The sequence below is a fragment of the Centroberyx affinis genome, unplaced genomic scaffold, assembly GCF_046629955.1.
Source record: "Centroberyx affinis isolate AG114_WGS23_722 - 3 ecotype Tasmania unplaced genomic scaffold, CSIRO-AGI_Caff_v1 ptg003691l_1, whole genome shotgun sequence".
Lineage (NCBI taxonomy): Eukaryota > Metazoa > Chordata > Actinopteri > Beryciformes > Berycidae > Centroberyx > Centroberyx affinis.
The window spans coordinates 57,253-72,515 of NW_027281586.1; the positions used below are offsets into that span (position 1 = coordinate 57,253).

A 15,263-nucleotide genomic window follows, 5' to 3' on the forward strand; every position below is an offset into this window, starting at 1 on the left:
TTATATACCCCAGTACCCACCAGCTCTTGACTCATTTTAAGTCACTATCTAACCTTCGAACCTTCTTTGCCTCACCAGTTTTCTTCACGGTACCCTCATGCACCGTTACTCATAGTTCAACATTCACCTTTAGGCACTCATGCAAATCTCTGCCTCGAGGCCATTTGTGCAACCTCAGTTCACGATCAAGGTTTATCATCTCTTAGCATTCCCTTGCTAAATATACTGTATATTACTGCTCTATCCTCAAAACTCTCTTCCCGACCCTTTGAGAGTTGTCCAGCGCAACCTTGGTCCACGACCGAGGGCCAAAATCTCCAGGCAGTATGGACATAAATCCAGACACGAGCGCTCTGCTGCCTTCGGAAATGTCTGGCAAACCTTCAGTCTCACACTCAGGGCCAACATCCTCATGCGCTGTAGGAAGATTTAAACATCTGCACCATGCTGACAAACTCGGGACAGAGCTACTGTGTCTCCTTGACAGATGCCAACATAACCTAATCACATGACCTAGAGTCAAAATTATTGCACACCTAGGGCTAGGGCTGACATCTTCACACATGCATATAACCTTGTCAGGATGTTATAGATTTTGCACATACATTTTCTCTCAGTTCCAATCATCACATCACTTTTATTTCAGTCTGAATGTGTAGAAATCTGAGCTAGTGAACTGGATGTGATGACAGTTTGGGAGGAAAACGTTCTAATTTTCTACCTCCATTGTACCTCCATTACACACAGCTCTCAAAAATCTATTTCCCCCTGCAGGGAGATTGAATGTGGTTAATTTCCAACTCAGATCATTGTGCTCCCCATTTGGCATATCGACAAACAGCATTTCTCCACCTCTCTTAATTTGTCTCTTGCATCCCACAACCTCCCCAATTCTCCTCACAAAGTTACATCCTCATCACCTCCCATTTTCTCCTCCCCAAGTTACATTAAGTAGACTCCAGTGGGTGTTTCAGCACAACCTTGACCCATTCCACTCCACCTCCTCATGGTTAAGCCAGAGGTGTTGCAAAAACCTTCAATTATAACCATCATATATTCTTCTTACTTTCATTCCAGTTTGTATATATAGATTCTTGAGCTTTTCCCTACCCTCCTCCTCCTCCTCCTCTTTATCCACTGTCTATCTCCTATAATCATCCTCTTCTCCTCCTCATAATCGTCCTCCTCTTCCTCCTCTCCTACCTTGAGGAAGGTGTCCAGTGATCCATTCTCCATGTATTCAGTAATGATCATCACTGGCTTGCCTGAGAAACAAAATATTAGAACTCACTTAATAACTCACACTTCATTAAAAAAAAAACAACAACAACACACATGAATAATCAAATCTAATGATATTGAACTGATTAAATAATGGTGCGTGGGGAGGGGAGGGGAAAGGGGCAGACTCAAGCTATAGATTTTCCCTAGCGACTTGATTTGAGCAAGCATATATTACAAAATTTTGCTTGGACTAAAATACTGGTGCGTAAAGTTGGCAAGTGGAAAATAGTCTCATTAGAATATTGCTGACAAATCAGTAGGGAAGACACATTTCGATGGTATAGCAACAAAACTAGACAGTTGCCATCTATATTAGTAGCCCCAGTTCATTGCTCTTTTACTTGAGACAATGGGGGAGTTTTAGTCAGATATTCTGTGATTTCTACTGAGTGAGCTTTGAAATTAACAGAGACAGGAACAAAATAGATCTGCTGATAGAAACTATCTTACAGGGACAAACTAAAGAACTATAGAACTAATATTTCCTTTAATGGTTGTATATGTAAAGTAAAACCTACAGGTATTATCTTTACGTCACTAAATCTTATACCAAAAACAAAACACTCTGCCTGACAAGGAAATTGCATGCTGCGGACTCACTCTTGGTAACCACGCCCTCCAGGTGGATGATGTTTGGGTGGTCAAACTGGCCCATGATCGACGCCTCCCACAGGAAGTCGCGTCTCTGCTGCTCGGTGTAGCCCGCCTTCAAGGTCTTGATGGCGACCTGGATCTCTCTTTTCCCCGGCAGCCTCAGCGGTCCGCTGCACACCTCCCCGAACTCGCCTGAGGCAGAGGGACAAAGCTTGACTGTGGCCTCAACATCTGAGTCCAACCTGACCTGAACCATTTCTTTTTGTCCAAAGCTAAACCACACTGAGGGTTAATTGCTTTTTGTGAGGCCTAACCCAGTTAAGCCTGAGAGTTCATCAATAACAGTATTTATCTATTTTATTGATTGATTGATTGATCTGAAACTAAAAACATATCCATTTCAACCTAACAGATCCAATCCACTTTTGGGTATAAAAGTAAAGCTCCAGAGAGGGAACACAGCCCCCAAAAATAACCCAGTAAATAAATAAACATCTCTTAAGTGCCATCACTTGTCAGGTTTTTCTATTGTGGCAACATATGGAGCGCAAGGAATAGCCCAGCCAAACACACACATACACACACACACACACACACACACACACGTGCGCACGCAATCCAATACACTATTGGACTATTTTTTCATTTAAATAATTAAACCACGGTTAGTAATCCATTTGTATTGATGCTGTTTGAGATTGCCATAATATCATATAACGACATAACTTTTGATTTCTGTACCAATACCAGCCAAGCATCATTCAACTCCAGATCCAATACTCACATTAGACATTAGATATGGATTTATGGATTTATGAAGGGGGAAACTGAAATCACAACAGGTGTTGCAGGGCCTATTTACCGTATTTCACTGCTGCACAGCAAGTGTAGCAAATCACAACAAATGTAGCAAATCAACACATTTGTCAGCAGAACACATGGACCATTTATAGCTGTGTGAAGTGTCATTTCCTGGTAAAATGTTTGGCTTAATGGACTTGTGTGTAAACATGTGTATCTCTACAATGATGTACTATTATGAGGGTGATATTTATAGGTTGCATTCAGACAATGCCCTTTGCATGCGTTTAAAAAAGCAAGGTGCGTTGCAAAAGGTCTGTTTGCGGTGTGTGAACAATCTAGGCTAATTTAGCTAACGTTAGCCTAGTTTACAGACACCGTACAGTGTTTATACTGCTTGGATATGATAGCTAATCACTGAAATCATAAATATTCACCACTAACCCCCACCGCCAGGCTTACGCATTCAGGTTGTAATAATCCTTGTGGCGAACCACGAGCTTTTCCTATACGTTTCATTTACAGTCACTCATGTTTATCATCGATGTTGATTGGTCCACTATGGGTGACGTGCCCCCAACACTCGCACTGTGCAAAAGTATCAGCATATTCAACTATGGCACATTCATAAAAATGTGAGGTTCGTTGCTTTGGGAGATCCCCTGAGCGCACGGCTCCATAGAGAACAATATAAGGAAGTAGGGCTGAACGATTTTGAAAAAATATCTAATTGCGATTATTTTGACTAATATCGCAATTGCGATATGATTTGCGATATTAGAGGGAATGACAATTTTTTACATCATTATTGTCTTTTTCATTGAAAAACATATTAAAATGATTATGGTGTGATTTTTGCGGGGATCTGTACCAAACAAAGATGTTTTCTTAAGTCTGTAGAATATGATGTGTAGGCCAGGACATCTCTGCAGCACCACAATATTTAATTTAAAATGGTATTTTGACACACATTTCGCCTTTAACAAATATTGCGCCTCCTGCGATTTGAAAATTGAAGTAGGCCATATTGCGATTTCGATAAAATTTCAATTAATTGTTCAGCCCTATAAGGAAGTACGCTTAAACTCTTTCAAAAGGTGTTTTCTGAACGCACCCTTGTGCAGCTTGAAGAAAATATGATGTGAGATGGTAGAAGTATTAAGAAAACAGTTCTGAGACCATTTCTTAAATATATATATTCAACAACATTACTATATATTATGGCAGACCTCTTATTGTTATTAAATCCAGTTTCCTTTACTAAACTATTGTTAGACATAAGTTTCAGCAGCACTTTCGAGTATTTCACCAAGGGCGTAGTTGGCTGAACAAATTTACACCAGTGCATTAGATTGTGTCATAATGTTCACATTTTGTGATATCCAATGCAGGCCACAAGCTGCCCAATACTGACGCTCAGTACTGAATCAGTCGACTCACCGGCTCCGATGATCCTTTCTATGGAGATGAAGGAGACATCGATCTCCTGGGCGAATTCATGCACTGCCTGGTTGGGGTCCTCATAGGTGAGGGGGTCGATGTAGGTACGCACCCCCGGGAACTTTACTGCAGACACACATATATATATACCGTCATTAGCATTCATATGCTATTTAACATTTTAACAATAGACATTTGGTGGTCTCTTTTATCCAAAGAGCCTTACAGTACATTTTTAGCATGGGTGGACCGAGTGGAAAAACCGGGCAGTGTTTTTGTGCCTCGCTCTGCTAACTGAGCTATAAAGGACTACGCCATTCATCAGTGTTGTCACCATTAAAATCACTGTCATCAACAGCATTATAGCAATTATCTCATCATTGTTATCATCAACACAATCGTCATTATATTTGTTATTATCACCATCATTGCTGCCATCATTTAATTTGGGCAAAGAGACGTGTACATTTTAAAATCTCCATATGCCTCCACATCTGTGCACAGAGGATAATGTGAAAGAATTAAAAGCAGAAATTTCTAATGTGGTCCTATTATTATTATTATTACCCCAGTGGTGACATACTCCCATAGGTTTTAATTTCACTGTCATGCACAAACACTGATCATGTGGTATAATCAGTTGTGATGATTTTCTAGTATCATTCATGAAATCAAATACAGAAAAACAGCTGTCTTATCAAATATGATAATCCATGTCTCTATTGTTTATAAATCCCAATTATGAAACAGTATGGAGAAGACACCTTTATTAAAACTGTATTATATCTATAATAGGGCTGGGCGATATGGACCAAAAATCATATCTCAGTATTTTTAGGCTGAATGGCGATACACGATATATATCTTTCTACGAAGTGGGCTAAATGTTCAGTTGTAAGTAGGGCTGGGCGATATGGACAAAATCAAATATCACAATATTTTTGACCAAATACCTTGATATCGATATTGCGACAATATTGTAGGGATGACTATTGGTGCTTTAACAAAATATTTCCACAATGAGATTTCTGATAAATAATCATCAGTAATGTGGATATAATGACTAAGTGGGTAAAGGCAAATAATAGAACAGCTAGAACAGTCTCAGCCTTTAAAACCAGGAAAAGACAACAATTATGCCATATCACGATATTACGATATCCAAAATCTAAGACGATATCTAGTCTCATATCACGATATCGATATAATATTGATATATTGCCCAGCCCTAATCTATAATAACTAACTGAACAGTCGATACTTTAAACATTTCGTCACACGGCATGAATCAATATGACAAGATGGTGGATTATGGTCATTCACGTTAAATGTGTGCAACACGCGCTGACAGCTCTGAGGTTTCCCTGACTTGTTGTGAGTTGGGAGCAGCCATGTTGGCTCTGCTGCCAACAGATGGGCACGAGGAAACAATGCCAAGAATGTGGCCAAATAAATTAAGCTGTCATGGCCTATAAATCATCACAGCTCGCCGTGTCCTCCACCAACATGGCTGCCAGGGACCTGCTTTGAAGCTATGTCATTCAAAAAAACTGCTTCTGGAATAAAAGAAAATTGTCATCTGCACAAGGAAAATACACACACACCCACGCATGTGAACACACACACACACACACACACACAAGCACACAAACACACACACACGCCTATGGGGGTGAACGAACCCACAGAGACACGACCGCTATTTGAACCCTCTACTGTATGTCTTCTTGTAAACTCTAGACGACCTCATGCGTGTACACACACACACACACACACACACACACACACACACACACACACAAACAAAATCAGTTCGGGCACTCTTAACTTACTGTGACCATTGTGGAAGTGCATCTTCTCCTCTTCAGGATCCTGCTTCGCCTTGCTGTAGCCGCACCGCCTGAGAGGGAAACACTTGCATCAGTGACTATCTTGGCGATGTTTACACATGAGCACCCATCAAACATCTGTAAGCACGCACATCTGTGTGCACACCAAAAAGCACAGACTAGAGTTTTTTGTTTTTTCTTTTTTAAAACAGTGCTGCTGTCATTTCTGACACATATTGTAGAACATCTTCAGTTCATTTGCATCAGTGACACGCGATATATAGGTCAACGCAATGCTCAAACATTAACACCCATCACACATCTGTACAAAAGCATGTGTGCATGCAGACAAGATGATAAAAAAAAAAAACAGAAAATATGAATCACTAGTGCTGTGTTTTAATTGAGGACACATATTGCAGACCATTCTGTCTGGGAGATAAATGCTTCTGTACAGTTTCAGCTCCGGTCCAATTAAATCTCTTAATGAGGCATGGCCTTTTAGCAATGATTTTACATCCTACTTTTCTCATGCAGTTTAGTTAAATTTCTAATTCCTATTAAGAGGTATCTATTAGTCTGCCCTCGTGTGTTTTATCTGTATCTAAACAAGCAGCAAACAGAGACAGGTACAGACAGGAGGAAAAAGACAGATTTACAGACAGAGATCACAGTGATTGCAAACCCCGGAAGCAAACCCCGGCCAACACAAGGCACATTCACACTTTGCGTTTGAGTGCAAGACAAGCTTTTCATTTCCTTGAGTAATTTCCTAGTTTACAATTTCAAGATTTTTTGCAAAATCAACAGTTTCCTACAAATATTGCCAGCGCTTGCAACTACCATGCTTTTACTGCAAAATAAAACCTCCCACCTTTGAAAAAAAACAGCAAAGGACTGCAATTTTCCTAAAATGTTACTTCACCACAAAGCACTTGTCAACAAAACAACTTGCACTCAAATTTTTTTCATCAAACTTCTGACTTTCACCACAAACAAACACAGAAAAGAGCACAAATTGGCTTTGCATGTTCCCAGTAAAGGTCAAAGACAGATCAAGCCTTTTTTGGTCACGATAATCACTTTGTAGGAAAAACCCACAATTAAAACTCATGAAATCCTGGAGCGATTGGCTTTTGCCTCTTTTGTCTCTTTCTTCCTCTCTTTTTCTCTTTTGCGTGGGTGTGGAAACACAAACATGTGCGTGCCCTCTGATCTGTGGGCCAAAATCTCTAGGTTGTGTTATGCGTGTGTGTGTGTGTGTGTGTGTGTGTGTGTGTGTGTGCGAGTGAGAGAGAGGGTGAGAGAGAGATCTAAGAGCTTCTGTCTGTCAATATTTAGACAAGCAGCATCAGAGATAACGCAGATTAAATATGAACAGATTGATTTTAAACATGATCCTATAGGCAAACACAAGCAAACACACACACGCAATCACACACACACACACACACACACACACACACACACACACAGATGCACAAATTGCTGTAGTTGTGAGAACATTCTGTTGATTTAATTTCTGACTTTCTATCTCAAATGTACGACCTCAACTCTAGCCAACACAGTCCTAATTTTAATCTTTTCCTTAGCGTTACAATTCTAACCCTAAGGGTCAACAAAATGTTTTTTACATTATAGGATTTTCCTCATCTTCCTTTCCTTGAAGACCTAATGCCCAAGTCTGTGAACACATCAACACACACACACACACACACACACACACGGGTTCTGTCCAAGTCTTTCCCATCACAGGTCTCTGTAGGAGAGCCAGGGTTGGCCAGGGGGGGTTGGTATGGGCAGCTGGATAGTCTGGGGGAGGGGAGTGTGTGTGTGTGTGTGTGTGTGTGTGTGTCTGTGTGTGTGTGTGTGTGCCTGGGGGGACAGTCAGTGTTTGGTTTGCTGGATCCGATGAGTCAAGGGGTTTGAGCGTGTTCAGTGCCCACTCAGCCCTCCAACTTCCTGCGTGTGCATCTGTGTGTTTGTTAACCCATGCATACACGCGTCTGTGCGTATGTGTGTGTGTGTGTGTGTGTATACTTGTGTGTGTGTGTGTGTCTAGACATGTGTGTTCTCATTGTGTTTGGATGTGTATGCATGTGTGTGTAGGTTGGAGGGTCACGCGGGAGGAGGAGGAGGAGGAGGAGGGGGAGGGGGGGAGGGGTCAGTGGTTGGAGGGGGTTGTGGTGCTTGTGTCCCAAATCTATCACTGAAAAATTTGGCATTCCTCCCATCTCTCCTCCCCCACACCAAACCACGGTGATCCTCGCCCCCCGTCCCAGTTTAACTGAACCGGAATCACCGCTGCATGGTTTTCGGTTTGCCTTTTGAATCCTGAAACGGAACCAGTGCAGCCGCTGTCTGCTCCGTCCGATCATTCTGTCAAAGAGCTACACATCTGTATGAATAAATTATTCAATAAGGATGAACTGAATGACTGAAATGATGAACCAACGGCCCGAGGGACGGACAGTTGAATGAATGACGGATCGACAAAAGTATGGATGGATGAAAAAATGAATGAATGGATGGGTGGAATCAACAAAAGTAGGGCTAGATACATACATGAATGGATGAAGGTCAAATAATGGATCGTTAATCACATGGATCGACTATGAAATCAGGAGTTGAAATTAGATAAAAGCGTTACAGCACCCAGCCTGAGTCAATTAGTGGCTATAATGGAATTTCAAAGTTCAAGTTGTTCTCATTTGGTACTTTTTTTTTCTTGGTGTCTCATTTTAAATGTAGTCTTTATTGTCACTATTTTCTTATATATATACATATATGATATTGAAATTGCAAATTTCAATATCAAAGCTTTCTAACTTTGTTTTGAAAAGTGCTATATAAATACAGTTTCTTCTTATTTTTGAGTTTTTTAAGTGTATTTAAAAGGACAAAAAGAGTATTTGGGGGTATTAGGTGAAATGTATTCACAACAACCGTGTAATATTTCGACTCAGGCCAGTGTATGTGTATGTGTGCTTTTACTTGTGCATGTGTGCTGCCTTGATTTTGTATGTGTATGTGGTTGTTTTGTGTTAATGTGTGAATGTGTGAATGTGGAAGACTGACTGTAGCGTTTCCAAGCCAAGATCAAGAGGAGGTCATACGAGCCTGGAGGCATGCTAAATGCTAATACAGCAGTTACACAGCGTATCGAGCATGAAGCACAGAGCGCTAAATGCTGCCGTGAAACAGAGCGAGACTAGCCGACCAAACTTCAGGAGAATCCACTGGCTTACATTCATCCCCAAACCTTAACCTCAAACACAAGCCTGGAAAAAGGTGGGAGACAGGACTTTGACAAAGCAGATTCTGTCAATATATAAAAAACGAGTCTCTCACTTTTTTTCCCCTGTTTACAAGTATTGATAAATGTACTATTTTCTTCACTCCATCGGCTTAAGTTTTCTCAGACTGGATTTCGGTGTTACACTTGTTCAAACTGAAAGGTTTAATAAACATAAAGAAACCAGTTTAATTAAAAACAATTCAGCATAATGACTAGTTTTCTTATATATTGTCAGAATCTGCTTTGTTCGAGTTTGTTTATGTGCTAGAAGTGTGATTTTCAGACTGTTCCTCCATACAATGGCAGTGAATGGAAAGAGAAAAATACTCAACTCTCAAATGTCCTCTACTGGAGTAACAGATAACAGAATCACCTATTTGGGGGTTTTATCATGTCCAGGAAGCTACACAACCCAAGATACTACTAAAGTTCAACATCACTTTAACAAAACTCTAACCTTAACCCTTGTGCTAAATCCTATGATGCTGCACAACAAAGGAGAAAGATTTGGGTTGGAAATGAGATTTTCCATATCTCATTTTTGTTAGTCAGCGTCACCTTTTAGTAAGTCAATAAAACAACCACATTTTCAAAGAAATGCTCATAACTGGTCTGTTACGAAAGAAAAAAATGGAAAACAAAACAAAAAACTTTTACGCTCTCAGTTTCACACTCTGAGCAGCCTCTCCCTTTAGGTTTTGTTGGGATGAACGGTCTGTTTCCTAAACAAGGAAAGTCAGAATGTCCTGTCTTTACAAAATTTAATTTGTCTTCATTTACTTGAGCAGAATCAAATTTCCTTACAAGGGTAGAAGAACACACACACACACACACACGTACACACACACAGCATGGCTGCAGTGTCTTGAATTAACCTTTACTCCAACCTTCCATCTAATAGTAATAATAACCATCCATCTCTCCAGAGACGGGCCTACAGGCTTGTCACTATAAATTCAAATCTCTGTTGACAGACATGTGATGACATTTTCTGTGTCTCAATCACAATTCGCACAGCATTGTCTTTTCCAGAAAATTGCATTATACAACTGGTGGTTTGAGCAAAGCAATCTGATTGGTCATTTTCTGACCGCATGCGCACGCATTCATTCTGCCACTAACATACAGTATTGCTGTTTTTCAATGTATGTAATTTAATGTTCCCAATGCCACAACATGATTTGGACTGCTGGATTGTATTACCGCTGTATGATTGGTGTTATTATTGTTAATTCCTGATCTGGTTATCAATTGTTCCATGATATAGTATGTATATGATACAACATACAGTGAAAAAGACACAGTGAAAACTAAATAAATAAATAAATACATGGGCTCACGACTCCCAAGTGTACTGCAACAATATTCAATGCAAAGCTCTTTTTATTGCTTATGAATACAAATATGGCTGTTCTGTGTCGTATATTTCACATTTACTGTGGCAGCCAGAGCACTACAGTAAAATACTTGCTACAATGTAGTATAACACTTTTGAGCGAACTCAAAGTTGGCTCTTGTTTCGGCCGTAAGAATTGAGATGGAGTGACTTGGCAACCAGTTGGTTTGTACTGAAAATTATTTATTCATTTCTATGAACATTTTTCAGACAAATAGGCGCCGGCATCTGCTGTGGAACTAATGCGGGACGGGAAGGAATAAGGACTTACAGTATATGTTGGTTAACACTTATGGTGTGTTGTGTGGGCTACAAAAGCTACAAAAACAGCCTGGTGTACTGAGCTAACTTGTCGCCAACGGAGCAGAAAAGTGTCCCTGACCGTTCATGTCCTCATCATGTTTGTGTGCACCAACTAATAATGTCACACTGCCATATCTTTGCATTTGTCTCGTTTTTATTTTATTTGACAAATCACCGTTCTTGTTAATTGAAACAATTTGTCGAGTAAATGATAATAAAGTAAACAGAACTACCCTACACTACCTTCCCTCTGCTCTGATTGGTTCATGCTTCACCGCATCATCATCAGAGTATGGAAAAACATGGAAGCAGTTGAAAATGAATGACCTCCTGAACATACCATTATACTGCAGCATATTTATCAAGTACTACTGGTTTTCTTTATGTGTTCTCACAGGTGTCAGACAGGATGCAGCGTCTTAACTTCCTGTCATGGTATTGTGCTACACAGCTATGAGCAACTGTCTGGTGGTGATTACACGGAAACTAATCAGTGTGTGTGTGTGTGTGTGTGTTGTGTGTGTGTGTTGTGTGTGTGTGTGTCTTACCGTCCGCTGAGCAGGAATCCAGCGACGACTGCCAGTAGGACTAGAGCCAAGGTGACGGCCACCGCTACTATGGAAGCCTGAGCACGCTCACTGGTGGCAGTTACTGCCAAGGCAGAGGAGGAGGGGTTAGATGCACACATACATACGACACACACACAGACACACACACACACACACACACACACACCTGACATCTGTTGTTGATGCAGCTACCAAAACAGGTCAGAGTCACGTACAAGTTTAACTTTATTGTCCTGTCATGGGGGAAAGAATCTCTTTCCCTATCACACACACGCACACACACACACACACACACACACTCCCTCTTCTCCGCATCTCTCTCTCTTTTTTTCTCTCCATCTCTCTCTCTCTCTCTGACCTGACACCCCCCCCCCCCACACACACACACCTCCCTCCTGTCAGCTGTACTCACAGTAAGGACTGGTCTGGAATTCGAAACGTCGGCTAAACGCCCCGTAGCCTGCTGAGGTCCTGGCTCGCACCTGTAATACATAATATTCAAACATGGCACTTCATTATATTGCATTTCATTGCATTGCAGGCCTACTGTACCTCTTTGGTTACAGATGAGATTATTAGATAAAACTACATCTACTGCATCTACATCTCCCAGCATGCCTGGGGGTGCCTGGGGATCCCCCAGGACCAGCTGGAGGAAGTTGGTAGGAAAAAAAAAACAAAAAACAAAACATCTGAACTGTGCTGCTTTGCCTTGCTGCCACTGTGACTCATATAAACAGCAATAAATATGGATGGATAGATGGAAGTAGCTCGCTTGATTTGTGTTATTGCACCTGAGGGTTCCAATATGGAAACAATTTACACTACCAGTCAAAAGTTTGGACACACATATTTTTCTTTATTTTTACTATTTTCCACATTTTAGAATAATAGTAAAGCTAGCCAAACTGTGAAATAACACAAATGGAATTATGCAGTGACCAAAAAAGTGTTAAACAAATCAAAGCTATCTTATATTTTAGATTCTTTAAAAGTAGCTGCCCTTTGCCTTCATGGAATTGATTTTCCTTTCTCTTATCATCAATTAGCAACGTCTTGGTTGTTGTGTTTGACCCCGGCTCTGACCTGGAAGATGTAGGCTGAGGAGGGCTTCAGGCCTTCCACCACCATCTCCGTCTCCTTGGATTTAATTATGGTATAACTGGAGTCCTGCTCCTGGAAGGGGGGGTAGAGGAAGGGAGAGAGGGAGAAGGGGTTAACGGTTGTTTTTTTAAGATGCTTTGGATATATTCTTCTAACCCTGCTGATGATGTGTTGTTGGAAAAGACTTATAATAATAATAATGTAATAAACTTCATTGGTAACACTTTACAATAAGGGTCACTAAGTTAAGGGTTAGTTAATGCTTAATAAGCATTAACTAACCCTTAATTAACAGTTAACGAGTGTGTAATTTACTAATGGTGTTCATGTTAACTAAGGTATTAATTTATATATTATTTAATAATTTATAAAGATGACTATTAAATAATGTATAAATTAATACCTTAGTTAACATGAACACCATTAGTAAATGATTACCAGACACATTAGTTAACTGTTAATTAAGGGTTAGTTGTTAAGCATTAACTAACCCTTAACTTAGTGACCCTTATTGTGAAGTGTTACCACTTCATTTATAGAGCACCTTTCAAAACAATTGTTACAAAGTACATCACAACAAATAAAAAGCATGGAGTAAAGTTATAAGGTAGTGTCGATAAAAACACAACTAAAAGAAGAGCAATTAAGTAAATAATAGAACAACAGTAAAGGAATAGAAAATAAACACAAATAAATAAAATTAAAATCCGGATAAAAACCTCATAGAAAAAGGCCTTGATCAATTTCTCTTTCTCTTCACTTGGTGTCTGCATGGTTGCATTTGTGCATATATGCATCCCCATGTGGAGCACTCTTATTAGCACTCCTATATTCATGTGTTAATGTATATTCTTATGTGTATGTGCATGGTTAAGCTACCTGCAGTTGGTGTGTGTGTGTGTATATATGTGTGTGTGTGTGTGTGTAAGGATCAGTTTCCCCACTGTAACCACATCAGGTTTAAACACAGCTAAATGCCCCTCCATTAGCCAGAAGCCATTAGCTAACCACTGACCGCAGCTCTCATCTCCTCTCCTGTATACCTTTATTCTGACCTTCCCAGAAAAGAAGACAGCACAGGATGACAGAGAGAAAAAAGAGAGAGGGAAGAGGAGAAATCATCAGGATAGCAGCATCAAATTGCTGAGTCTACCCAGGTCCAGCTGAAAAAGACACAGCTGCAGGATGTCATATCCGAGAAAGTATTTTCTGCTCTGTGATCTCATGCAGACAACCCAAGTCAGAAAGTGAAATTAAGTAACTGATACACTCTGTTAAATCCCATATTGGAACTATTGGGTCTTTTTGAGGTGAGTTTTTTTTTCAGTGTGCCAGATTTAGAGGAAGAAAAAATGCTCAAAGACAAAGTATATCCTGTGGCATCTCTGATGGCTTGTTTGAATGACATTGGTCTAAAAATGTCTGTAAATGTAACGTATTAACAAAGTTAAGGCAGGATGCTGTAAAATCCGCCATTGTGATTTTTTTTGTCGCACTCAGGTGAAATTGGAGCCTTCTCAGAAGAGTAATTATGATTGAAATCCACTGCAGTCAAATAGAAATAACAAAACAAGCTTACGTCATCAAACCCTTTAAAGCCTTTAAAGCAGGGAAAAGTACAAATAAGTACTTTAAGGAGTTGTACAAGCCAACTTTTAAAGGCCACTGCTGCCAGAATACTGTATGTATGTATGTATGTATGTATGTATGTATGTATGCCCTGTGGTATCGCTGAGAGCTAAACAGAATAATGTTGGTCTAAAATGACATAAATTACAATGCATTAGCGTGAGAAGTAGAAAAGTAGAAACCGTGAGGGTTGAACAGGGTGTGAACAAAATAACAGAAACCCCAAATGATAAAGGACTTTAACTTTAAAGTGACTAAGTCACAAGTACAAAGGCTGCTGCACAGGTACAGTAATTAGCATGTGTATTATTAGTATGTGTCAGCTTTAAAAAAATGTCTTGCAATTGTCACTTTTATATGCGATTTCTCGAAGCAACATATGCAGCTAACAGTTTCCAAAATAGTGAGTCTATCAATCACAAGAACTGCAAACTTATTCAATGTGGCGAGGGGAACAGTCTGGAAAATCATGGAAAAACTCTGAAACTCTGAACACTTAACAGGATAGTTGCATAAACACACAGAGTCTGGTGTAGGGAGCACAAAACCTGAACCCCTGACCCATGTAAAAAAACACTAATACGGTCTGACGAGTTTCTTTTGAATAAAATAAAAACAATATTTTCAACATGCAACTTGATTGTGTTACAGGAATCCCATGAAACAGGCTAATTTCTCTCCAGAATACATTGTTCAGATGGATGTTTGAAACGTATTTCCCTTTTGCCATACATATATTGCAGTCAATATTTGAGTATTTGTGTAGCTCTAGATTTAATGATGTATATAGATAAATATTTTTTGTTTTACCTTTTCAAAATACTTGATCTCGTACTCCAGGATGATGCCGTTGGGGCGATCAGGTTCTGCCCAAGAAACACCGATGCTGCTCTTCCCAGCATGACCTTTCCTCACCACACTCACCGGGGAGGGGGCTGCACACACACACACACACACACACACACACACACACACACACACACACAAAGATAAAAAGTACAACTGTTTGTTAGCAC

At 40.0% G+C, this 15,263-nt stretch overlaps 1 protein-coding gene across 1 annotated transcript in view; it reads right to left on the bottom strand.

Annotated features, from left to right (window-relative positions):
• LOC139661995 (ephrin type-A receptor 5-like) overlaps positions 1-15,263 on the bottom strand; it is a gene marked incomplete at its 5' end in the record, with an annotated part of 52,730 nt that overhangs the window by 17,242 nt on the left and 20,225 nt on the right. The window contains 8 exons of the mRNA XM_071540596.1: positions 1,204-1,265; positions 1,885-2,070; positions 4,120-4,245; positions 5,952-6,019; positions 11,494-11,596; positions 11,927-11,996; positions 12,601-12,690; positions 15,058-15,182. Of these exons, the coding sequence (XP_071396697.1) occupies positions 1,204-1,265; positions 1,885-2,070; positions 4,120-4,245; positions 5,952-6,019; positions 11,494-11,596; positions 11,927-11,996; positions 12,601-12,690; positions 15,058-15,182 (830 nt within the window). The remainder of the gene's footprint in view (positions 1-1,203; positions 1,266-1,884; positions 2,071-4,119; positions 4,246-5,951; positions 6,020-11,493; positions 11,597-11,926; positions 11,997-12,600; positions 12,691-15,057; positions 15,183-15,263) is intronic.